The sequence below is a fragment of the Tetrao urogallus genome (genome assembly GCF_951394365.1).
Source record: "Tetrao urogallus genome assembly, chromosome: 6".
Lineage (NCBI taxonomy): Eukaryota > Metazoa > Chordata > Aves > Galliformes > Phasianidae > Tetrao > Tetrao urogallus.
This window is the reverse complement of record NC_136819.1, coordinates 14,252,863-14,279,383: the sequence shown is the minus strand read 5'-3', so window position 1 is coordinate 14,279,383 and position 26,521 is coordinate 14,252,863. Positions and strand designations below refer to the sequence as shown.

General features: G+C 47.6%; 1 protein-coding gene across 1 annotated transcript in view; it reads left to right on the top strand.

Moving 5' to 3' along the window:
• LSP1 (lymphocyte specific protein 1) overlaps nt 1-15,843 on the top strand; it is a gene marked incomplete at both ends in the record, with an annotated part of 29,582 nt that extends 13,739 nt beyond the window's left edge. Inside the window, 9 exons of the mRNA XM_079537558.1 lie at nt 5,983-6,135; nt 7,911-8,000; nt 10,475-10,688; nt 11,260-11,382; nt 13,578-13,621; nt 13,742-13,823; nt 14,185-14,325; nt 14,972-15,052; nt 15,754-15,843. Coding sequence (XP_079393684.1) covers nt 5,983-6,135; nt 7,911-8,000; nt 10,475-10,688; nt 11,260-11,382; nt 13,578-13,621; nt 13,742-13,823; nt 14,185-14,325; nt 14,972-15,052; nt 15,754-15,843 — 1,018 coding nt within the window. The remainder of the gene's footprint in view (nt 1-5,982; nt 6,136-7,910; nt 8,001-10,474; nt 10,689-11,259; nt 11,383-13,577; nt 13,622-13,741; nt 13,824-14,184; nt 14,326-14,971; nt 15,053-15,753) is intronic.
• Nucleotides 15,844-26,521: the final 10,678 nt, after the last annotated feature.

Here is a 26,521-nt window from a genome sequence, read left to right as displayed (position 1 = left end):
TCTGCCTCCAAATTCCAGACCGGTGATGTTAATACATTACCGCACCAGCATATCTGTGTGCAAAGGACACACGATCCTGGGGGTGCAATTCATCATCTTGGAAGTGAGTTGGTGGGAGTCTGTCTGCCGTGATTAACAGTAATTAAGAAATATATATAAAAATGGGTCATTAAGGATAGTGACCTCAGGATTGCTGCATGGGTTGGCTGCCGGTAGGATGCTCTCACCAGGCAATGCAAAAACCCCTTTGCCTGGGTTTGTGCATCCAAGTTGAGAGAGGGCTGGTGATGGGATGGAATTTTATACTCTGCTGAAAAGTCTGATTGAGACCCCCTGAAAATCTGTTGATCTCACCCATGCCCAAGAAAAAGGTCATCCTGGCAGATGCTCCTTGTCCATAAATATGTCATTGTAATGGAAACACCCTCCCTGGTGCCCCTCCGTCCACCTGAACGCATTCATTTCTGGTCCTATCTTCTGCCTGGGCTCTGATGTGTTTCTATCCTTGCTAGGGACCTTGCACAATGGTGTAGCCCACCTGCACCTTCTAGGTGGCACCAAGGTTACCTGGTGTGCGTGGCTGTGTATCTGCTTGTTTCGCCCTGAGCAGAAACGGGATATGCTGTTGCAAAGATAAATCCAGATTCTCTTTAAAAAAAGAAAAAAGGAAGACAAGTTGCTTTTGTTTTTAAGGAGAGGCTATGTCCCTGCCATGCTGCCTGTGGTATTCTTCCTTTTCTGCTTGATGAAAGTTCAGGCTGTATCTTATTCAGCTCAATTGCCTTGGCATGTCCTTATCAGTTCCCTCGTGACACCTTTCCACACCCCAGCTCCAGCTGATCAGTAGGGATGGGAGATGGAGCTGCTTCCCTGTAGAACGAAGTGAAGAAGTGGCTGAGGCTGTGGAGCTATGGTTGGGTGGGTAGGTTTGGTATGAGAAATAGGCTTAGGGTGAAGCATCTATGCATTTTTCTGTCTCTTTTCCCCCCCCCTTGCTGTACCCCCTCCTTGTTCAAACTCTGTAGCCTGGGCTGTGAATGGAGCAATGCAGCCAAGGAATTACATGAATGTATGGGAGGGAGAGGCTCGTGCAGCATTGCTGTCTGCCTTCAAATGACAAGGCAATCTCTCAGAGCTGGAATCACCATATCCCCTGAGATGACACTGAAATAAGCTCTAGGCTGTGACATCACCATTTCTGGTTTTATTTCTTTCCCGTCGCCTTATATTGTACTGATATCCATGACCCCATCCTTATCCAGGCAGATTATTGCCCTTCTGTAATCTTTGCTATCGAGCCATGTTACATCTTAGCCCCAGAAACATGTCCACCAAGAATCCTAACTGCTGTTTGCCATTTGCCTTGGTTATTTCTGTATCGGATATGTTTTGCCTAGTGTCATAGAGGTTACCCATGCTTGCTGCTGTTCAGCAGCAATCCCTTGGCAGTGCAGTAATGGACCTCTGCTCAGTTCCCAACACCTTCACAGTGAGTCCTTGGGTATGGGGACAGATTTCTGAAGGCTTCCACATGGCGAGAAACTGGGTCTTAGATCTTTGAGAAGGGCTGAGGTGCTGAATGGTGAGACATTACTTTTAGCTAGTGGGTTGCAGCAATTGAAAGAACCTGAGCACACAGCATCATGGCTGTGCATTGAGGACATCCTTTTCCATTTCATGTGGCGAGAGTGAGCAGTACACTTTGATTCCCTTGCAGTCACACCTGGCTCTTCATAAGCTGATGATAAATGTATATGAAATAAAGCAGCTCTGATGTCAGCAGGATGAACTTGGTGACAGTCCTATGCCATGTTCTGTTTCATGTTGGGTAAGCTACTTTTGTTGCTTGTTGCTGGGCGGCAACGGAAGAGTTTTACTTGGAGTCTACTGTTCTCTCTCCACGATGGGCAGTAGGGCACTGAGGTCATAGCTGGCACCGTGGCAAGGCAAAAGAGGCTGAAAAGAGTGATGGACTGAGTTGGACCAGGCTTGGACCAGGCTCTTAACAACATGATATAGCTGTAGACCTCCCTGTTCACTTCACAGGAGTTGGACTAGATGGCTTTTGAAGGTCCCTTCTGACTCAAACAATCCTCTTTAGGGAGGGGAAGAGGTCTTGCATAGGTGGCCTCTTCCTCTCCCTTTCCCTAGAATTCAACAAAGAGGACAATGTGTTGACTGCTGGGGATGCAGCCCTGTTTCTCGTGGGGGATTTTGTCAGAGGTGGTGTGATCCTAGCCCTGTCACTTTTACAGGTGATGGGAGTTTTACCCTTGATGGCAGTAAGGTTTGCATTGGGTTGCCCTTTGAGAAATACCAACTACTGTGCCAGGATTGTCTATGACTCCTCTTAAATCTCTCCCCATGACCCCTGAGAATGCAGGGCAGCCTACGTGACAGAGTCCCGGACCAAAGTCAACAGCGTCCTGGCCCAGCACCCAGCAAGCTCAGGAGACAGGAATGTCGAGTTTGCTGGTAGAGGGTTGCTGCGTTCTGGCACAGGTCTGCAGTGCCTAAAGCCTCTGGGAGGCATTTTATTTTCCTTTCTGGAATTAGCTTTAGTGCTGAAGGTTGGTTTAGGGCCAGCAAAACTTCCTCTGTGCTATGAGCCATGCAGAAGCCTCCTCACGTCTGCACTGTTTCCCTTAAATACAGCTCGGTGCCAGAAGTTTCTCTCACATGAATGCTGTAAGCTCCTCAAGCGCAGATGAGGAATAGCCTAAAGGAAATGTGACCTTTCTAGAAATGCTGGCTTGTCTGGAGCGGGTGTTGGTGGCCATGAGGAGTGTGGCTGCCTGTATCTGTTCTGCAGGAGGTATGCAAGAGGATGAGTGGAAACAAAACGACTCCCTTGTCTGGGGTCTGGCTGGAGGTGAAGTCAAGAGCTGGCTGTGAAGCAAGCAGCCAGCCCCAGAGCAGTTCAGCCAGCTGTGGCCATGTGACCAAACCCAGAGCTGGGTTCTTCAGCCCTTCCTTAGAGCTGCAGGATGTCCTCACCTCCCTGGTGAGAGATAATCCTTCCACAAAGAGTGTTTCAAATATGATGTAGGGTGAATGGGAGGAAGGAGGCTTTTGATCGCGACAAAACTTTGGTAGGATCTTGTGCTCTTGCCTTGCCCTGGGGAGAAGGGCTGATGATACCCCTCTATAAGGGCAGGAGGCTCAAGGCAGGAATGCAGCACACCATGCATTCATTTTGCAAGCCTGAAGCTTTCCATTTCCTTGTTCTGGGCCAGGTGAAATGGTTACAGCATTGGTACAGGATGCCCAGGAAGGTGGCGGAGTTACCATTCCTGGATGTGTTCAAGAACCATGGAGATGAGGCACTGAGGGGCACAGTTAATGGGTATGGTGAGGATGGGCTGTGGGATGGACTAGATGGTCTTAGTGGTCATTCCAACCTTAACGATTCTATGAATTTTAATTGTAATTTCTCTATTTCCTTTCTTTGAAAGAAAATTTAACAGCTGACCCTCTCCACACTTCAGAGTGGGCTGATGAAGGTTTGGACTGCTCTAAACCAAAAGGGTGCAGTCAATTTGCAGTTCAACAAATTGCTGTAGCTGACCCATACTTGATTACTTTGCCAAGGTTTTGCTTTCCATTTGTTTGTTGTTTTTTTACTGGAAACAAATATTTGTGCTACTAGATCAGTTGAAGAGGAATAATCATTTTCCCTCTGCTTGCTGTCTGGATCACTGAGCCCCTAAGCATCACTTATTAAACATCACTCTGCTGCCAGCCTGTCTGAGCATGAAAAAGGGTTCTGAATCTGTCAGTAAAGTGAGTTTGGGTGTTCAGTGGCGTTTCAGAGCCTAGGGCAAACAGGGGCTCAGTGGGGACCTGTTTTCTGCCTGCTGCACATGAGCAGTACCCAGTTGCAGCATCACTTGGGCTGCGGGCAGCTCACATGTCAGCTTGCCCTCTGGCAGCAGGAGTGAGGGTGATATTCCCCTGCCCTACAATAAGCTGCATCTCCATGAAACAGTCACTCTGGTGTTGTCCTGGGCCCACTGTGAAGATGCAATGACAGAATAGCGAGCTGGTGAGATCATGAGGAGAGAATTAGTCACATCCCAGTGGGAAATGCAGTGGATTGCAGGCTGAGATGATGTGCAAAGTGTGTACGGCTCCGGCAGGACACCCTGAGTTGCTACAGCCCCTTGCAACAGCTTTCTGGGGAGCTGGGGTGTGTGGAGTTGAATGAAAATTGAATTCACTTTGGGAGAAATGTGGACTTCGCTGCTGGTAACTGGGGCAATCTGGGAGGGAAGGGGTTAAGAGCCATCCAGAACTGGAGGCTCTCTGGAGCTGTCACACAGGGGAGGGAAATCATGGCAGAGTTTAATGAATGACTTCATTTATATATTAAAAAAAAATAAAATGCATGCATACACACAAAAAATAAAACAACAACACGGTGGCTTCCTGCCAGGCCCACAAACAAGGGTTTCTATGGGAACCATGGGGAAAACAATAAATACGATGGGGGACGAGGAGGGGGCCTGGCTGCGGTCTGGGTGGCTTTGGGCTATTTATTCCTATCAAGAGCAGGGGGAAACATCCTCCTAGTCTGCTTTGGGGCTGGGAGAGTGGATGGGTAAGCAAGCCATCGGCACCAGCTTTGGCCGTGGGTACTGCAACTCGTGCAGCGGTGTTATCGCTGAGCTGGAATGCAGCAGCCGCTTTATCGCTTCCTCGGGGTGGGCGGCTGTCCTGCTGGCAGAGGCACCCTGAGGCTGTGAGAGGCCAGCACAGGTTTCTGCTCCGTGCTGGAGTAGGAAGCGGGGTGGGATACAGCTCCTGCCCTGATTTAGAGAGGGCTGTCTCACTTGTTAGGGATATGGCTCCATGGTGCAGATTTCTCCAGAAGATCTAGGCCATGGAGCCTAGATCCAACATGTGAGGTTGGGCCATGGGATTTCTTGCGATATCCTCATATCCCCATATTGCTTACCATACCCAACTTCCAGCCCCTTTTCCTGGCATGCAAAGCAGCATCGCAGGGAATGGTATTTTAGGATGCCCCTTCCTTGCAGATAGGCTCTCCTGGAGGCAGCGCCCACCCTTGCTCACACATCACCCGTTCCACTAAGAGTGTGGCATGCTCCTGAAATCCTACCCTTTGGAAAAGGGGCTGCAACAGGGCAATTGTAGAATCATTGAGGTTGGAAAGACATTTAAGGCCATCTAGTTCAATCACCAACCCATCACCACCATGCCCACTAAGTCATGTTCCTCAGTGCTACATCTACATGTTTCTTGAACATCTCTAGGGATGGTTACCCCACCTCCTCCCTGGGCAGCCTGTGCCAATAACTGACCACTCTTCCTGAGAAGAGATTTTTTTCCAAATACCCAACCTGAACCTCCTCTGGTACAACTTAAGGTCATTCTGTCTTGTCCTATTACCGTTAACAGGGAGAAGAGGCTGACCCTCACCTTTCTGCAACCTTCTTTCAGGTCACTGTAGAGAGCAATAATGTCTCTCCTGAGCCTCCTCTTTTCCAGACCAAACAATCCCAGTTCCCTCAACTGCTTCTCACAGAATCACAGAATGGCCAGGGTTGGAAGGGACCTCAAGGATCATGAATCTCCAACCGCCCCCCGCCACATGCAGGACCACCAACCTCCCCATTTAATATTAGACCAGGCTGCCCATTGCCACATCCAATCAACTTCCTCATCAGTCTTGTGCTCCAGACCCTTCATAGCTTTACTGCCCTTCTCTAGACACACTCCAGGGCCTTGATGTCTTTCTTGTAGTGAGGGACCGAACACTGAACATAGCACTCAAGGTGCAGCCTCACCAGTGCCAAGTACAGAGGAAACTGTGCCAAGGGACAGGACCACCACTTCAAGGACCAGCGCTCATGCTGAGAGCCCTCATGCAGTGAGCCTCCACCTCACAGGGAGGGGTGTCCTGGCTGCTCGGGGGGGTATTTTTAAGCATTAAGATGAGTTTTCCTTCTGTTTTGGCAGGCTGACGGCACAGTGGAGCGTGGAGGATGAGGAGGAAGCAGCACGAGAGAGGCGGCGGCGGGAGCGCGAGAAACAGCTGAGGTCCCAGGCAGAGGAGGGCTTCAATGGCACTGGCTCCTGCATGGAGAGTGCAGGTTCAGCACAGGAAAACCAGTAAGAAGTACCCATGTGTATACACCCTACAGCAAAATTTAACTGAGCACTGCTGTGCCTGCTTTGGCCTCATGTTTACCCTGGAATTTGGGTGTCCCTGGGAAGGACACTCCTGTTCCTCCAGCCGTCCCCTGGTTTCTCTGCAGCTGCTGACAGCCACCTGGGCTTGCTCACACAGCCGAGGTCAGCCTGCCATTAATCTTCCCATAGCTTTGCTCTCTCTCATGTAAACACGGCCCCCTCCTTCCCTCGGAGCTTCCTGCGCCAGGACACATCCCATCCACATTGCTGCTCTCATCCCTTCCCCCATTCAAACAACAAAGGAAAGAACCAACAAAATGGTGGATTTGCAAACCTGAGCTTTGCAGGGTCCTGAATGCAGACCAGGCTGCAGGATGGATGTCCCCAGTGCAGTCCCACCCAGGCCCCACAGCCAACATCCCGATGTCCATCAGGACCAACATCCCATCCTTGGAAAACTCCTTCCTCACTGATGTCCCTTCCTGTCCATACCAAAGTTAACTCAGCTGGGGGACCCCTAAGCTACTCTTACACAAGCAGTGGGAAATAACCCAGTTCTGAATCAGCATATCATCACTGCTCAGGAGCTTGAGGATGGCAAGCTTCCCCATCACTAGAGCCCTATACTTCAAGTCATCGGGGTTAGAGGATGCTGAGCATCTCTTGACACCTCTTAAGAGTCCAGAAAGGCAAAGAAAAGATCATGCTTATTGTGTATTTCAATACCTGAATTTTAAACTAACCCATGGGTCTCATCTGCTAATCCCCATTCCCTGGAGATGTGACCATGCCATGTCCCATAACCATGAAATCACCTCTTCCAGCTGATGCTTGCAATGTGGGTGCTCATCAAGGAGCCCATCCTGGTGGTGATTGTCCCTGTGAATGTGAGGAAAAAACAACAAATCCTATGCATGACCGGGCTGCATCTGATGCTGGCAGCTGCGGGAGCCAGGAGGGCTTCTGCTCCCTCCATCCATACATCTGCAAGCTGGGAGGGATGTCATCACTTCTTAGGAATGCACTCCCAGGATTAGAGGGTAGAGGGCTGCAGAATGGACGTATTTCCTCCTTTAGAGAGGAGGAAGATGGTTTTTCCCTTCTATCCATTCTCCCAAGGCTGGGAGCAAAGCAACTTTTGGTGTTTCTGGAGTTCCCCAACCAATTGGAGCCAATAGGAGCTGGCTGAGCATGCCTGGAGCTTGAGCTGCAGGGGCTGGGGAGGGTGCAAGATTGAACAAATCTGGGCTCTGCCCACCTCTGAATCATCAGCATGAAGCCAAGTGAAGAAGAACCATGTCAGTGCTTGAGATTACAGTGCGGTGAGCACTTCATTGCAAAGCTATACCTGCCACTCATTCTCACCTTCTCAACTCTCTCTGCTTTCAGATGAGGCTGGACCAGCACTGTTTCATAGACCAGGAGCAAGAGTCCTCAGAGCTCTATGGGAACCTGAGGAACAAGCCTAGGACTCGAGTCTGTGTTGCAATCACTGGGTCTCCTTGCCTTCCTAATTCAGAACTCTTTTGTTTGAGGCTGCATACAAGTGCAGGATAAGTGGGAACCAAGTCAGAAACACTTTTAGTCTAAACGAGTTGCAGTACAGAATAAAACCATGGGACTCCTTCATTTTGATGTGCTGCTTTTCTCACCCGCTTGTGGTCTCAGAGACCAGGCAGGCAGTGGGGTGACACTGAGCTGATCAGGCCTTTTACACCATTCTTGTCCCAATTTTCCTCTTTGTTGTGTTTCAGCTATGATTTTAAGCCCTCTGGGACCTCAGAACTGGAAGAGGATGAGGGGTTCAGCGACTGGTCCCAAAAGCTGGAGCAGCGCAAGCAGAGGTGGGTAAGGCAGAGAGCTGAGCCACCCAGCACCCCAATGAGAGGTGGCTGAGCCCAGGTCATGCCTTGAGAGCTAAGGGCAGGGTCTGGAGCAAAGGTTGGAATGGGGGTGGATGGCCTCTGCCTGCAATTTGAGCTGCTGGGGAGGAATGGACGTAGGCTTTGGGGTGTTTGGCTTCAGCTCGGTGCTCTGAGCAATGGCAGCTGGCCAGGACACCGGGGTTTGGAGGAGTGACAACAGCGGATTTAAGCCACCTGAGCTGCTGCATGGGCCAAATCGGCCCCTAACATAATCCAGGCAGCTGAAAAAAAAAAAAGCTGTTCTACGTTATTGCTGCTTCCTGGCTCATGTCAGCATCGTGGGTGTTATGGCCCCAGCCCACCTTGTGCTCAGCAACTCATTCAGCAGTAGAAAACAGTGCTGAGGGGTGTCTGTGCCCCTGACCAGGCTGAGGACTGGATCCATCTTTCTCTCTCTCCTCTCCCTGAGATGAATGAAACTCTTGCCCCATCTCCTGCTTTGGACACCACATATCTGCACATGAACTCTGTGACTCAGTTCTCCCAGCAACCCAATTTTATAGGGAGCTTTGTTCTGCAATGACACAACCCCTTCTTTACACAAGGGATTGAGAAAAACGCATAAGATTAATATTTACTTCTGAGCAAGTAAATAGATCTTGCCTCTTCCTTGATGCAATCACTGCAAGCTGTACCTTCCCAGCCTCAGCCCCAGGAGGGCTGCTGGAGCAGCTCACGGCAGTGCTGATTATCACAGCTGTGGGAGCAATTAGCAATCAGCCCCAGCTGCTTTTCTGCAGCTCCCTCCTTCTTTCCCTCCCTCCTTGCAAAGAGCTTGGCCCTAGGGAGAGGCTGCTGTTCTTGTCTGGAGGGGCTGAGATCCTCTAAGTTTCTTGGAAGTGTGGTTTTGCAAAAGGTAGGCTCCCCAGTTGGTGGTTGTGCTTTTTAAAGTCTGTTCAGTAGCTTTACCCTTCCTCCTGGCTCACTGAGGACAAGCTTGGAGCGCAAGTGCAGATAGGAGGTATCTGATAAGAAATGTCTCGTGATGGGACAAGTGGTGCTGTGGGCAGGGTTTCCCAAATCCCTTTTCCTCTTAAATGAGTATGAGTGCCAAAGGCATCCTAAAGGCTACATCACTTCTACTGGCTTAGGTCTTTATTGTGAGCTTTCTCTTTAGCTGGAGGCATTGCTGGCTGAGGCATCCCAGTTAGAAGAAAAAAAAGTCACCTGGACCACGAGCCCTTTAGAGTTTGTTCTTTGGTGATGACTGCTGTGGGAGGATGATTAGTAGCAAGCTCAGTGAGCCAGTGTATGCATCAATCTCTTTTCCAGTGTGGTCAGTGAGGAGGTCTGGAAGGTGGCTGTCCTGTGAGCTGCCTTCCCTGCTGCAGAGGGGTGGGTGGAAAAGCATAGCCTGAACTTTCCTTCATGTTTGGTGCTGGCTGCTGAGGCAGGAGCAGTGAGTCAGCCCTCTGCTCTGTTAACCAGCTCTTGCCTCGCTGCTGCAACACAGGCAATTTTCTAAGAAATGAACAGAAGGAGAAAACTACTCTCCATCTGAGACCATAAGATGGTAATAACATCCTGGGGTGTATCTCTGAGCCACTGAGGACTCTGGGTTAAGTGCTCTCACTGACTGTTCCCAAAGGCATGAGCTGCTCTGTTTTTGCAAAGCTGATTTCTTGAGTGTGTGCAGGTGAGTCTTCTCTCTACTTCCTCTGGGGCATGTAGGAACTTTCTTGTGAAAGCTCCTCTCTGGTTTTTCTGTTAAGATCTGGTTGCTCTGGGACTGATTTGGTAAAGCAGAGCTGTCATTCATTCAAGTGGCAATACTGAGGTTTGGAGAAAGATGTAGTTACATGTAATACGCAAATAGATACCTAACTGTATTCAGTTTTGGGCCCCTCACTACAAGAAAGTCATCAAGGCCATGGAGGGTATCTAGAGAAGGGTAATAAAGCTGTGACTGGTCTGGAGCACAGCTCTGATGAGGAACAGCTGAGGGAAATGGGGTTGTTTGGCCTGGAGAAGAGGAGGCTCAGAGGAGACCTGATCATTCTCTACAACAACCTGAAAAGGAGGTTGTTGAAAGGTTGGGGTTGGCCTCTTCTCCCAGTTAACAGTGGTAGGATGAAAGGGAATGACCTTAAGTTGTGTCAGAAGAAGTTCAGGTTGGGTGTTAGGAATAGTCGCTTCTCAGAAAGAGTGGTCATGCCCTGGAGTTGGCTGCCCAGGGGGGTGGTGGAGTCACCATCTCTGGGGTTGTTTGAGAACTGTGGAGATGTGGCATTGAGGGATGTGGTCAGTGGGGATGGGTTGGGGCTGGTCTAGATGATTTTATTGGTCTTTTCTGACCTTAATGATACTGCACCATCATCTGGTAAGACACCAATGGTGTATCTAGGCTCATAACAAAATGTTTTGGTTCTCTGACCTCTCTCCCCCGTCTCTAGATCTCCACAACAGTCATATGAAGAAGAGGACAGCAGTGTGAGGGAAGCAGAGGTCAAACTGGAGCAGATTCAGCTGGAACGGGAGGGCCTGGAGGAGGTCCAGGAGGAGGTCCAGGAGGAGAATGTGGTTGTTAGGGAGGAAGAGAGGCTGTGCCAGGAGGAAGAACATGTCCCAGAGCAGCACGAGGAGGAGGAAGAAAGAGTCAAGCAGGAGGTGAGATCAGGAGGAGCTGGGCTGTTCGCATTTTCAACTGGGCTACATACAGAATCACAGAATGGTTGATATGGGAGGGTACCTCTAGCCCAACACCTGTTTGAGCAGTGTGCCCAGGACTGTGTCCTGGTGGCTTTTGGAGGACTCCCAAGAGGACCCCATGGCCTCTGGGCAGCATGTGCCAGTGCTTGTTTCCTGCTGCTGAGTGTTGAGTCCATGTGGATGTACTGCCATGACATAACATGGGGATGGTGCTGCTTGTGTTTAAGTACCTTCCTGGACTCACTGATGCAACCTCTTCCCTCTTGTGAGAGTGTGTGTCTGCTCTCAGAGCTTGGACTATGTTAGTCATACCCATGCAGTGCTCAGATGGATAGTGCTGCTGTTTCTCCTGAGGTTTTGTCAATGATGAGTAGATCTTCTATTTTGAAGGAGCACTCAAATCTGAATTTAAAGCTTATTTAGGCCAATGTTACACCTCTGACTTGACTTGCATTGCTTTGAAAATCAGTTTTGTTGAATCCCAAGTATTGTGACCAGTCTCACTTCCTGGCTTGTGTTCTGCACTCAGGAGAAGAAGAGAAGGAGAAACGAAGAAGAAGAAACCCCAGAAAAACGCCCGAGGGCCCCAAGCCCCACCAGCCTGGATGAGGAGGAGCTGTGCTCAGACCACACTGCAGTGTGCTCCACCAAGGTTTGTGGCAAGGAAGGTGACCCTAAGCTTATGGTAACATGGGTTTTCTCTATCTCAGCATAAAACAAAGTATCGTTTACCCTTCTTTTTAAAGTGAGGCTCCTCTATCTCTGAAATATTTGCCCTTCTCTAATTCCATTTCTGTGAAAAATGCTCTTGTAAAGCCTCCACTCTGAATACCACTTGCATTGCTCCATGTGACTTCAGTTGCGCTTTGCTCAAATCCTTCGATCAGCACGTGTGCTTTTGCATAAAATAGACACACCTAAGTGGTTTGTTTGTGTAGCAATTGTCTTTTGTCTCGGTAAGCCCTGGGCTCCTTGATAATTGCATAGAGGGAAATCATGAGGACTCTGGGTAATTTGTACCTTATTAATCTGCTGCTGATGTTATCATTTTTTTCCATTCAGATCTATGCTGCTTGTTTCTTAGTCAATATTTCCTGTGCAGGGAGGATTGTATAAGCACTTCCTCTCGCAACAGTAAATAGAAATTAAGTGGAAGATGTCTATGTCAGCCAGGATCTTGTTGTTTATGGAGAAGACCTTTAAAATCAAATAAAAAGAGGGAAGAAAGGGTGGTTCTGGATGCAGACCCAGTGCTGATGTCACTGGGGGTGAGACCAAAGTGGTTCCAAAGAGTGGGGAAATACGATAAACACTCCTAGCACTTTTTATGCACTGAAATTCTTGTTGTTGCTACTCCAAAGCACACACAGCTTTCTGACCTGAGCTAACTGCTGTTGCTAGGATTAGCCCAGGGAAAAGTTCAGAAATCCAATTGCTGTGGCTTTGTTTGTTTATTTGTTTTCATGTAACGGTGATGCCAGAGGTCACCCATATGCAAAGCTGAAAGCTAAGCCATTCAGGAAAAATGAGCTTGGGATCTTTCCAAGGGATGGAAGGAGCAGAGGGAAAGCCTTGTACCAGTCCCATTTTGTCCTGGGCTTTTGTGAGCTGAGTTCTGGGGTTGGCTGAGTGAACTTGCGTGAGTTCTTCTGGCCTTCAGAGTGTGCTTTGAAACAGAAAAACACAACTCCTGCTGCAAGAGTGGGCAGCCCAATCTCTGAAGTCCTGGTTTGGAGGCAAGCACCAACTCCTCCAATGCTGAGCTGACAACTTAACTGCAAGAAACTTTCGACTGATGGGATCTGTCTGGCTGTTGTGCTTAGTGCGTCTCTATTAGCAAGGACTGTGCTATTAATTGATGATGGTGCTGTTCTTTAGTGGGCCATGAAATCTTGGCACAGCCATTAAGCATCCTTCCTATGACAGCTTTTGTCCTCTACTTAGTTAAAATTTAGCACTCTGAAATTTAGCATTCTGAAAGCACCCTAAAGTGAGCACTTAGCACTGCTATTTATCTGCAACTGGGAAGGTGATGCTTCCCATGCTACAGGCAGTGGTATACAGAGGGAGGATCCTTGTCACTTGGTTGCTGCAACTTGTCTTTGTAGGACCTACCTTTTGATTTGAAAGTGTTAATATCTCTGTTTTCTTGCTTTCTGAGGCTCAAAGAAAAAAAAAAAAGCTGAGAGGTTTAGCAATGCTTCAGCCTCCTCCTTTATTCAGTGCTAGTGATTGACACTGCTTGCCTTCCTGCCTTGGTCAAAGAGTTATTGCACAGTAGATTCTTCTGCAAAGCTCTCTTCCCTGAAGCCTTGACCTGAAGAGTTGCTTTGGAGGTGGCTCAACGTGCTACATAGCCTGTCTGTGTGGCTATGGATAAGCCAGCATAACTCGTGGCTGTGCTGCTTTTATGCTTGGCTTCATTGCTGCAGCGGTTGTTGGCAGTGCTTCTAGTTTCCCTCCATCTTTTTGTGCTTTTCACTTTCTCTCTTGTTTGGCAAGAAAACTAAGTGTCTGAGAAAGATATGTAGTCCATGAGTAGGGTTGTCTCAACTATCAGTCAAGCTGTGTGCTGCTGCTTTGTACCCAAAATTGATTGGTCTGCTACTGTGTTCAGGTTCTTCTGGTTGGGGTTCTTCGGGCCTGCCTTGGGAAAGAGAAGGAAATAGGATGCTCGCTGTTTCTCTGAGCACCATGTAAATACGAAACAGAGGCATTTGAGCCCTGCTTTTGTTTGAGGGAGGGATGGGAAGGAATGGCTGCAGTACAATCAGCCAAGGTGACTATATCATTCATTTGAGGCTCACAGAGATAAGTAATATCTGTGTCTTTTCTCTTCCACTTCAGATCACAGACAGAACTGAGTCTCTGAACCGCTCAATAAAGAAAAGGTATCTCCAGGGTTGCTGTGGGATCAGTGTGAAGGGGGCCCCTTGCTTCAAGCTCTTGAAGCTCTCCCATCTGCCCGAAGCTTCAGGATATTGCCTTATCCTTTTTTCTCTTGTATCCAGTAACAGCATAAAGAAGTCCCAGCCTCCCCTGCCTGTGTCAAAGATAGATGACAGACTGGAGCAATACACGCAAGCCATTGAGGTGAGCTGCTGTGCTATCTATCCCCATGCTCTGTTGAGCTCCATTTGCAAGGTGTTGCTCTCCTACCACAGCTCTTAGTCTCACTATCCAGGATTGTGACAATAGAACCATATCCCCTTGGATGGGAGCAGCTGTTTTCCCTGTCTCTGCCTCCCTCAAGAGCATAAAGGTTCATTTTGTGAATGGCCCTGACCTTTTCCTCATGTCTCCTGCCTATTGGGTGGGAATCAAATCAGCAAGACCCTTTAGGTCTCCTTTTGCAACTCCTTATTCCTGGGCAACACCAACTGGGGGAGGGGGGAAACAACAAATGGTTAGGGCTGTTAAGTTCACTGATGATTGTTTTCCATCTCTACTCTAGACATCCACAAAGGCACCAAAGCCTGTCCGACAGCCCTCTCTTGACCTTCCCACCACCAGCATGATGGTAGCCAGCACAAAAAGCCTATGGGAGACTGGAGAGGTTGCTGCCCAATCTGCAGTGAAGACCCCAGCCTGCAAGGTAAGGTGCTGGCAGGATGTGCACTGCTTTATGCAGGGCAAAAATCTCAGCTAGTGTCCTGAATCATTTCTCAGTAGTGCAGCTAGGAAAGCTTCCTGGATGCTGATTGAGGCTCAGCTTTGAAGTGGGAGTAAATGGAAAAAACTGTACATCTATTCTGCAGAATTTAATAATGAACTCCTTTTTTAGTGCAAAGTTGGGTCTATCACCAAGGTGATAAATCTTGTAAATTTGGAAATTGCTGAAGATATTATGTGCTGCTTGTAATAACTTTTGTTTTTTGGTTGCTGTAAGCACGTGTGATTCTGTAATGCATGGGTTGTAAATCTGCATTTATGAGAGTAAAATTCCTTCTGAGTAAAAATGCCTTGATGTTAACATGTCTCAAATAATTAACAAACTTAAGAAAATAAACATGTTGGTTCTCTGATCCAGGCTGATGTTGAAGAGACTAAGAGAAGAAAACACAGGATATATTGCTATCAGGAAGAAGTTTTCAAAGTCTTGAGTTTTAGCTGCAGCTGCTGTAGCTCAGACAGTGTAATACTTCAAATATAAAAGGAGGTCAGATGTGTGGTGTTGAATGAAGTCATGTCCAGCAGCACTGATGGTGAAGGGTAATGAGAACTTTGTATATCCTTCTCAGGATATCGTGGCTGGAGACATTGTGAATATAAGAAGCCTTTGGGAACAGAAAGGTGGTTCCAAACCTGAGACCAATATCAAAGTAAGTTAATGTCTGTGTGAGGGCAGAAGTCCTTTTCTTTTTCACAACATAGTAAGGGCTCTGAGCTGGGTTGAAAGCATTGAGGAGGCAGTGATGTAGCAGAAAGGCAAGGGCTGCCTGTATCTATCAATGCAATTGCACATAAAAGATTTGGAAAAGCTCTTACAGCTCCAATCCTAGTGAAATTGGGGGCAAGAATCCTATTATAACAAGTAATACCAACAGGTCTCTTCAATGCCTCATTGTTCTCAGGCAATGAGTTGGTAGCCCTGGCCTTCTAGGTCAAAGTTGAACTGCAAACACAAGTTACTTTGCTCTCATTATACTTGATCCTGAGAGTAAAGAAAAACATCCACAGTGAGGCATAAGATAGTATCAACAGTTGTAGATGGATCTGGGGTCTTGTGCCTACTGGTATGCTTGTGGGAATGGCAGTTAAAATGAAGTAAGCAGCTGCTGCTCAAGTTGTCCAGGCTGAGAGAAGATCAAAGCATTTTGCCTGTTCTTGGATCTGCACTGCTGCCAGGATGCAGTCAATGCAATTGGCTTTTGCCATGTGTGAAACCAACTCTGCAGAGCCCAGCTGCCTCCAAGCCCTTTGGGATTACAGGCAATGATTGCATTTTCCTCTGGCTTCAATTATTTGGTATTGACTATTTGGAGAAAATTGCAGACTGGTTATTTCTTTCTCTCCTGTTCAGTCCACTCCTTCTGGCAAGAAGTACAAGTTTGTTGCGATGGGCCATGGCCAGTACAAGAAGGTATTGATAGATGATGCTGCAGAGCAGTAGCATGCCTGGAGAACCCATTAACCAGGTAGGTAGGTTATGACCTTGCAACAAACTCCTTGTGCTGCTTTGGCGGGATGTTGGGAATATTTCTGCCAGCTAAAATTGGGGCAACTTGGAAGGTAAGGTACAATAACAGCTGGAGCCTTGCTTCTGGGCTATTGCCTGGCTTGGGGCTGGGAGGAACACAGTGGGGTGTTGGTTTGTTTTCTCATTTCTGATACTTCTAGGTTGTTGGATACCTACATTAGTTTAATTTGCAGGACAAGCTGTTTATATTTGCTGGTTCAAAGGAACAGTCTCTCTGCTGTTTTCTTATGGTTTTATCTTGCAAAGAGAAGCTCGTAACTGGAAGTCACTCTGGCTGAGCGTGAGGGCTGATTTTAATCCTGAAATTTAAATGCTTTGGGGTTTTAATTCCCTGATATACTGAATTAATTAAGGGGAAAAAAAAATTGTAACTATTTCAGTGACCTCTTGGAACCAGTCCACAGAAGGGTTGTGGTGGGGAGGATGGGAGCATCTGCTCTGATGGGTGGATCAACAGAATAGAAAGGGCCGTCCCTGGATGTGTGGCAATAGGGAGAGGCAATGCTGGGTCTGTGGCTTCTTAAAACGGCCTTTGGAGATCATGGTCATATCATGTTTGTGTTAATAGATATCCTGGTGTTATCTGGAGTGGTTGAAATATAGGGTTGTGGCAGTAAGGAGAAATGGAATAGAGGGAGGAAATAGCTAGCTGGATTCAACTGGGCAGCATCTGGCACTGAGCAGAGGGGATGTTGTTCGGGTGAAAACAAGCTCATTCTTTCTTTCTAATATAAAAAAAGTTTTATTTCATAGCCAAGCTTATAAATAGCTCAGTCTGCTACAAAACACCTTTGTTTCTGAGTTCTTCTGGGCATTGAGCTGCTACTTTTTTTTTTCCCTTGTTCAAGGAGCTGAGCTCTGAGTGTTTGCTTTGTATTTTTTTTTTTTTTTTTTTTGTGGTGCCTGCTTAGGAGAGGTCTCCTGAATGCTGCCTTGAGGTGAGCAGCAGTACAAACCCAAGCTTGAATGCAGCTACCTTTTCAGACATAAGGAAGAAGGAGCCAACAGGACTTGCATCTTCAACTTTTCTGCCTCTGGCTTCCAGAAGTCTGCTTTAAGGACAAGTTTAGCTGTCTATTTCTCTTGCTGAGAGGTTCCTGCTCCCCACTTCCTCTCCCTCATGATGATGTCCTTCCCCTTTCCTTACTGTACCGTCCGTTTGTGCTTGCTTTTCTGCTCCCAAACCCTCTGGCTCGCACCCACAGCCCCCACTCAGCGCCACCTCATCAACTTACACATACGTACAACTTTTTCTCTCCTCTCCCACCCTTAGCTGCAGCTCCTCTGGGCAGGCTGCAGACCAAGAGGCTTTTTCCAAGTGGCATTTTAAGCTCTTACCATCTGCCTGAGTCTGTTGGACACTGCACAGCAGCTCAGGCTGGGACAAGCTATGAAGGCTTCTCATTTGAAGCTGAAGGTGATCTCCCATTGCCTCTGGGCATCTGTTCTCTTGTCTGCAATGCTCTGGTGCCAAGGTCTGTCTCTGCAGGACTCTCTGTACCTGCTCTGTGCCTCTGCCTTTTTTTCCTAGGGGCTGAACTAGAGTCAGTTCTGCCTTCCTGTGCTTCTTCTCCATTTCTCTCCCAAGCAGCATTTCTCTGTCTTCCATCCCTTTGGGGTTGGAATGTGGGCACAGCCTGGTGGGAAGCCCAGCAGATGCAAGACATAAACCTCTCCTCTTTGCATGGATTGTTCCAGGTCATTGTCATTGAGGAACAAAGTGGGTTGAAGTGCAACTGCTTCCAAAACCATCTTCTTTGGCCAAAATCAGTTAATTCTCAATAATAATCAGATTGTTGCTTTTTTTTTTTTTTTTTTTTTTTTTTTTTTGCTTGTGAGTGCAGACTTGAGCATAGTTATCCATCTATTTGTGCTACTACAAGGTGCCATTTTATCACTGTGTGATAATGGCATCTTTATCTACCTTAACATTAAGCATGTCATGTGTTTTAAGCTGCAATCTATTTGAATATCGGTTCCTGTGGATCCTTCTCTGTAACTTTGTGTTGCAGCATGTCAAATTATCCTGCAATGGTCTGAATTTGGGATCCCCTTGTCATTGCTGAGGTATTTCCAAACTACCTTATCTCAACATTTTCTTGTTGAACTGGAGTTGGAGGAGAAATCTGAACTCTAGACACTTGGGCTTTCTCTTCTATTTTTTTTTTTCCCCCTTGGAATAGAGAAGACTTTTGGAAAAAAAAAAATAAAAAAATAGGATTAGACCAACAAAGCTGAAACTGCCATGAAGGGTTGGTTATAATAGTTCTGATAGCAGTAGAAGTTTTCAAAATGGAAAAAGGATCTTCCCCCTCCCTTTACCCCTAAGTCTATATACAGTTCAGCTTGGGGAAGTTTCACTCAGCTCCATATCCTCTGTATGGGAAGAGAATGTAAAGAGTTACATATCCAATTTCCTATGGGGCTAAACATAGCAATCCTATATCAGCTGTGTAGGAACATCCCAGCAAATGACAAAGTCTCCTGAGAGACAGAAATAGCTGGCCACCAGCTTTCTTGCTTGTAAGCCTGGTGATGTTCAGATGTGAAGAGGTGACTAATGCTGGAAGGGACAGTTGTTTCTATGAATGGCTGGTGTCAGAGATTTTGTTTTAAGCAATTATTTTTCAAGACACCAGGCACTAATAAGTATGCCATAATGTCATAATTCTGCCCTACAGCAGAGTGAGACTACTTGGACCTATTGGATTCCCCCAGAAAACAGCACACTAGTAAGTAACTGGGGCTGATGCGCACACGCTGAAGCAGGCTTTCATGGAAAACATAATCCCACCTGTACTAAAAAAACAAATAAAATACATGGCAGAACTTCTTTTCTAGAAAAATGTTAGTCTTGGTGTGCTATGACTTACTAGACTGGCCCAACCTCTTCAGTGGGGGAATGGCTGTGTGAAAGCAGAACGGATTAGATCTTATGCAATCCCTTGCCTCTGCTTTGTGTGAAGAGATGCATTCCCACCTTCAGGTTCTATCACCTTACTCTAAATGGGGCTTTTTCCATAGGCAGATTGTCTTTGCTCTCTCATCCCTCCCTGCTCTATATTACTGCTTAGTGTTTCGTTATCGGTTCTTTTGAAAATGTGTGTCTGATTCTTTGGTTTGTGGCATATGGATGTAGTATGTAAAGCATATAAGCTTATATAGAGAGTAACCCTTAAATTCTCAGCATGAGGCTGCTGGCTTGGAGGTGGTTTACTTTTATTTTATTTTTTCCTTACACTTGGCTCTGCCAGGCAGACTACCTAGTAGCAGGTGCTCTCTTGCATGGTGCCCTGTAGGACCCTCTGGAGTGGTAGGTCTCCTGGAGTAACTTGGCGTCAGTTGACTGACCATCCTGATGCTGTTCTGTTAAAGCTCTTGGCATGTTCCTTGTCTGTCCTGGATCCATACCGGCCTACCTCAAACACAGTGGTGATCTTTGACATGGGTTTGGCAGCCAGCTCTCTCAGTTTCCGGGCATCAAAACGCGGCTTATAGAGAAAGATGGGTAAACGGCGGGGAAGAAAGAAGCCTTCTTCCTTCTGTGCTTTCTTCTCTTCTTCTTGCTGCTTCCTCTCCTTGTTGACTGTCATCTGGTATAAAATGGCATCCCACATCTTCATGGCTCTAGATTTAAATGGTCTGTTGTCTTGACTGATGCTTAGAGAGCTGTCCTTTTCCTTGTTCCCCTCCTCCTGTCTTTGTTTTTCTGCTTCAAGCTCAGGGAAGCTGGGTGCTTCTGGCTGCAGTATCAGATGCTTCCTGAGACGATGCCAGCCACTGCCCTTGGCTCCCAAAGGCCTCGAGTCTTCCACTGGTGTTGGCTTGGCTTTGAGAGGAGGGCTGGTGTTCGGCAAGCTGGGAGTTGGCTGAGGTTGCACAGTGTGTTCCACCTTCATGTCATTGGGGGTAGGCCCAGCTTGTGCAGGGCTTGCTGTTTCAGGGTGTTCTGGCTTCCAAGGTGTGCTGGGTGTCAACGGTTTAAGCATATCACCATCTTGTCTGTGCAATTCAGGAGCTTTCTCTGATCTGAATATTTCTGCTTCACTTCCGTGGGCTGTAACTTTACAGGAGTGGACATCAGGGGTGCTAGGCTTGGGTGAAGGGTCTTTGCTAGTCTCTTCAGGAGAGGTGGGCCTGGGAGCTTGGTTAGGAATCTCTGCCTTTGCAGCAGGAGGGAGAGCAGGCTGCAGTGTAGGAGGTGGTGCCTTGCTGCTGTCAAGGGGGGCAGATGTCTGCCCTGGGAATGGTTCAGAGCCACTTGTTTCAGGTGATGGAGAAGAAGGCCTTTTGTCTTCATGGCTGGATGTTGCTTGGGTCTGATATGATGTTGGTGTCTTGGTTCTTGGTGCCTTGACGCTGCGGAAATAAGTGCGCACCTTGGTGATATAGGTAGCCTCTGATGTCCCTTCCTTGCTGGGTGTGCTGGAAAGAGGAGGATGGGGGGAAATAAGTACTGAAGTGTTGTGTGGAGAGGAAAGGTGTGCATCTGTGCCTTCAAGCTTCTGGGGAGCCTTGGGAGCACCTGGCTCATGCAGTGGGGACTCAGCTGTGGGGGTGGTGAGCCTGAGGTGCTCAGCAATGCGTCTCTGCTCAGTGACCTTCAACACAAAGGGCTTGCTCTTGCGGAAAGGGGAGGGCACACGATGGTGCGTGATAGGCTTGATGGAGAGGTGCACTGGGAGGCTGGTGGAGCCAGGTGCTACTGCTTTGGGGGTCTCTGCTGGGGGAACATTCTCACTGTGTTCTAGGTCAGAGCTGGCCTCGTTCACTGGGGAGAGGTTGGATCGGAAAGACTTAGCTTGCTCTGCAGCTAGCATGGCATTCTTCTTGGCAGCCTTCTTCAGCAGCTGCTGGAGCCGCAGGTTATCCTTCTTGGGCTTTGGGAGGGTGGGAGGGGGAGATGCATGGTGGCGGACGGGAGTGGGCTGGATGGCGGATGATACCGTGATCAGCATGGTCATCTCCTAGAAGAAAGCATAAAGCTTAGAGTTGAGATGGGTTTAGCCATGGACTAGATCCTGGAGTATTCAGACATGCAGCCTCCTCTTCCTCTCTAAAAACAAGCACAGAGTCAGTGCTATGTGAGTAAAGCGTCAGACTTGGCTTCCTTATTCTCCCAAGGTAGCCTCAGTCAGCCTCAAGGATGGTGAGCCAGGGCAAGAGATGTACTGGGAGAAGCTGTGTTGTCAAAGCTGAGGCCCTCCTGCTCCTAGCATTAGCATAAAATCCAGTGAAGGCACTTTGGGACCCTTGATGTTTTCATCTTGGCAAGTCCTAGCATGATCTGGAGCAAAGCATTAGGAGAAATGGAGCAGTTCTAAGATGTTAAATCTCTGAAACTTTCTTCAGAGGCATAAATTGGAAGTACCTTGGAGCTTTCCAGATTGCAGCTACTAATATTCTGATACAGTGTTGCATACAACAGAACAGCCTTAAACTTACATGTGTCACTTGAGTTAAAGCTGATAATGGCTTTGGTTTTTAGCAGGCAGTTAGGGATCCCCATTGTGTAAGGCAGGACTTAAGGCTGTGCTTATCTGGTAAAAAAGTGCTTTGTCATAATCATAATTTGGGTGTTTCTTTGCTGTGTTGAGCACAGTGGTAACCTCCTTTATCTGCACTCATCAGCCTTTGAGGAAAAAATTAGTTTTCTCTTGACAATGAAATGAATCTTCAGTGGAAGAGGAAGGTGCTTCCTTTGGTGTTGCTGGATTGGGTCTAACCTCCAGTGGGAATTGCATCTGGAACCCCTTTAAGCCAAAGTTGTCCTGGAGTGGACAAATATCTGTTTTTCCAGCTCCCTGGAGCAGTGTTCCCCTAGTGCTGCCAACCACTTTCTGCTGAGCGCTGTGCAGATTTCCTGTTGAGGAAAGCAGGAGAAAACTAGTCCTGGTTCTCCTCTTTCTCTTCCTCAGCAAGTCTGGGTAACACCAAGCACTCTGCTTCAGCCATGACTCTTTGGCATCCCCCAGAAAGAAATCTGACTCTGTTCTGGCTCTTGGTCAGTGCAGAGTTACTGAGTTTTGCTATGAAATGAGGCATAAATCAGTGTCTCTTAATCCCCAGTGCAGGATATGACTGAGCATCCTGAATAAGGAAGATGAGAAAGAAGGATGTCAGGGTTGCCCACAGGGGCTATTGCATGCTTTCCACTCTGGTTAGGGAAATTGCAGCCTAAGCATCCCCCCCTGAGATAGGAGCTTGCACTGTGATACTGACAGTGAAGGTAGCCTACCTCAAAATAAAACTCTCAGATGTGCACAATGGGTGGTTCTGTTTGAATGCCAGGTGTTTCCTTTGATCTTGCAGTGTTGCTACCAGCACTGGGCTGGGAAGTTGATCAGTACCTAGTAGACACCGTACCTGCTAAAGTTATTGGTGAAAAGGCAGGGAGAAGGATGATCTTTCCCAAAAAAAAGAGAGAGGAGGGAGGGGAAAATGAAAGCATTGGAGAATGGGTGAGCTGTCCTCCAGAGCGTTAGCTGTGGTGGTCATGGTGTAGGCAGTGCCCAGCAAATGTTGCACTGTTCCCAGCCAATGCATTTGTTCCAGCTGTAGAATGAGAAACCTCCCAGCATTTCGGCAAGGGGGCTCAAAGGGATTTGGGCAAGTTGGGGTGACAACTGTTGGGCATTCCCAGCAGCTTATCAGCTTCATGCCTTAGGCACAGGGCTAGGATTAGGATTTGTTCTATTCTAAGAGCTGCTCTTGGAAACAAGTCCACACTGGCTCCAGGGAAGACTGAGAGCTCACTCCATCATATACGTGCTCTTCCTTCCAGGTATCTTTGTAGATATTCTAGATTTTTCTGGCTCAGGAAACCATATTCCTCAGTTGAAGAGGTGTGTACCTACAGCGGTGCAATTCTATTCTGATTAGTAATTTCTAGGGTGATTTTTATCTACAGCAATGTGATCTAGTACATTCACCTGGTGTAAGGATTGAATATGGAATGATTTCATACATCTCAGATTGTGGTCCTGCAGGCAGCCTGTATCACAAGATGAGCTGTGGTCTAGCTGCATTGCTAAGCCAGAATTATGAGGCTGAACTGCTCAGGCTTGTGTTGGGAATACTAAATAGGCAGGGCGATGAACTTCCCAGCTACTGATCAGCTCTTAGTGCCTCCTTACCCTACGGATTCTGTATCATGGAAAACTGCAGCTTCCTGCTTGGGTCGGAGTGGGGTCTGGTTTGGGATTTGCTGTGAACTGCACGAGATGCTGCTGCAGTGGGCGTGGAGGTTCATGGAGCAAGCAATATAGGACTAGCTGCACGCATCAGGAAAGATTTCCATCTGTTTTGAGAGTTAGAGGCAGGCTTGTGCCCTGTAACCTCAGGTCTATGCTCCTGAAATCACTCTTACTACTATCTCAGCATCTCTCTAAAACCTGCTGTGATGTGGGTCTTAGGGACTGTTTGGATGCCAGCTTCCACGGCAAATGGCTGCGCTGGTATCTGTGAGCTGGGATGGGAAGGTGGAGATGCCTATGAAGCAGTAAAAGGAAGCTGGCTTTTAATTTACTTGCCCTCTTTGTCACGCTTGCATTTTTTTTTTTTCCTGAGTCTCCTTCAGAGCTCTGTATGCAGGAGACTGTGTAACTAGCAAGACTTGTGCTTGGCTTCCCCCTTGCTGTATAACAAAGTAAAAGCACAGGGAAAGATAGATTTGCTTTCTTTGCCAGCGGAAAGGCTAGAGCAGAAAACGTGGAGAAAAGCATACTGCTTGAAGAAGTTGTCTGGGTTCGTGATGGACTGGGAAGCAGCTGAGCTGAGAGGCTTCCAGAGGGTCAAGCTGCCCTAGGGCTGGTTGAGGAGGAGGAGGGCAGGTTGACCACCTGGGGATCCTACCCTTCTGCCCCACTTCATCTACAATCGCTCCAAAACTGGGAGCAGCAGGGAGCGTGTCGGCACGGAGGAGCCATCCATCACATGGCAGAGAAGTCATTTTCCCTCAGCAGCACCAGCTGTCGCATGCGGAGTGCATCAAGAGCTGCAGGAATTTGATATGGTTGCAGATGGTCCTGGGTGGAGAGCTGCGGCTGCTGGGGGAACGTGCTCTGTGCTTGAATGGCTTTCTTGGGCTTGGGAGGAAACCTGCTGATTGCCTACTGGGTCGGGAAGGCTGGTGAGAGCACCTCCTTCACTCTGCCTGGCATCAGCTGGGTGGAATAAAGCTGCCTTTCACTGTTAGGCATGATACAGCCCAGAGTATTTCCCGTGGCAGAACAGAATCATAGAATCATTAAGGTTGCAAAAAACCCCTAAGATCTTCCAATCCAACCACCCACCTACCACCAGTATTGCCCACTGACCACGTCCATCAGTGCCACATCTCCGTGTTTCTTGAACACCTGCAGGGATGGTGACTCCACCACCTCCCTGGGCGGCCAGTGCCTGACCGCTCTTTCAGAGATGACATTTTTCCTAGTATCCAACATAAAGGTATGTCTAACAACATTTTCTTGCCTTACAGCTGAGCTTGGTCCTGTCTCGATGCAATCCTCAATGCTACGACTTCCTCTGCTCCATAGAAGATAATCGAAGGACATTTCTCCTGTCTGATGTCAGTTTGCTCTGGTACAGCCTGACCCCTCTTGGGGTGAGCATGACCCGCGCTGCCTCCAGCTGGCTGCGAGGGATGGATCATCTGGCCAAACCAGTCCCACTTTTAACCTTCTACAAGACTCTTTGGCTCTTTTTTCCATTTTTTTTTTTTTTTTTTTTTTTTTTTTCCTTTTAATTAAATCTGGCTCTGCCATGGAGATGGGAGGCTGTGGCTCACCTCCCTCTCTTCTTTTTCAAGTGCTGAAATAGAAGGACCTGCTGTCCTGCCCAGCTGGCAGGGCTTCTGCTGTGTGATGGAGAGCTTCTGGCTCTGGGTGGTTGGAGAGGGGGGCAACTCATGAGAGTCCCAGTGGAGGATTTGGTGTTGGAAAGGAGAGTGATGGGCAGATTCTGTGCCACCCTCCTAATGCCAGCTGTGTGAAGATGTTGCACTGCAACATCTGCTTTGAGGGGCCTCCATCTCCATGTGCACATCAAACTGTTTAATTTAGTCCTGTTTATTTAGCTCCCGTATCATCCTTTAATCACAACTAAATAGCCATGCCATAATGTTCCTGTCACTTTTCTGCGTTGACAGTGGCAGCAGCTTTGTTTCAAGAAGCTGCTGCCTTCCCCTCTGCTGCCCAATGGTGGGGGTGAGCACTCCTTCTCTAGGTAAGGAGCTCCTCTTGAAGTTTATTCTTCCTACCCCCTTCTCACAAAGGCTCTCAACATAATTTTGCTTCTGCTTCAATTTACAATGTGTTCTGGATTTAATTTTTTTGTAAGCATTTAATAAAATTTGAGGAAGATGTTGTAACAATGGCATCTCTGAGGGTTTTGATGCAGGAGTTCCATAAACAAAGCTGTTTTCATAAGCCCTGCAACTCTGAGCAATAAATATGAGGAAAAGAAGCACCAGGCTACAACAAGAAGAGGGAGAGCCTGATGCAAAGCTGGAAAATGGGCTTTTCTTGTGCTTGCTCAGTTTAAGAGGTTGTCTTGCTACTTTCCTTCTTATTGGGGGGTGGGGAGAATAACTGTAAGATGGGAGTGAGTGGTGTTTGGGGAGAGGTGGAGCAGCATGTGGAAGACTTTCTGGAGCAAGCAGCAAGAAGTGACAGAAAACTCAGCTCCTTAGCTAATAGGCCTGAGAAATCAAGCTTCAACCAAAAGTATTGGAGAAGTCAGCTATAAAAATTGCTCTATAGCTTGCTTGTGCATCTGAGAGGAGGTCAAAGCAGCTGTCTGCAGGGGCATGCAGCACTCTAATGAGCTGACTCTCCTATCTGGAACCATCTAATGATAAACCCTTTATGGAAGTGACCTTCTGGATAATAACGTTTCTGTGGTGTAGAGACAGCATATAGATTGCAGTATCCTTGCCTGTGCTGTCCTAAAGTGTTAGGAATGGGAAAGCTCTCTGACATTTATTTATATTTTTATGTGGAAGAAAAGTCTCTTTTTTTTTTTTTTTTTTTTTTTTTGCTGTTATCTTTGCCTGCTGATACCCTTGTCCCCTGCTTCAACTTATCATGGAGGTAGGATTCAAGTTGTCATGGATAACATCTAGTCTTCTTTCAACCCTTCCTCTGCCAAGCTGTGAGACCAGTAGCATGGAGGCATCCCCAAAGCAGCCCTGGGTTGTGCCTGCATGAGTACGGACTGATTTCTTTTCACTCCATCCTGACGTTGTCTGGGAGAGTGTGGCCAGAAGCTTTTTGTTTTACTGATCACATCCTGCCAGCTTGGAGGACGTAACAAAGCTCTGAAGGCTGCTTGTGTGAGGTACCTGTGCTAAGGAGGGTTAATTTGCAGGGTGTATTTCTCCACTTACAGTCCACGTGGAACTCATGTGGTTTCAACAGAAACAGCTGCAGTAATTCAGGTGTTGGCTACGGCAGGAAGCAAGCAGATTGCATGGAAACCCTCTGGAGAAACCAGGAAGGGAACTGGCTTGGAGCAGGTGCGTGCAGCTCTTTATGAGGTATCTGAATCAGCCAGGGGAAAGTTTTTCACAATTATATTAACTTTACGAGGT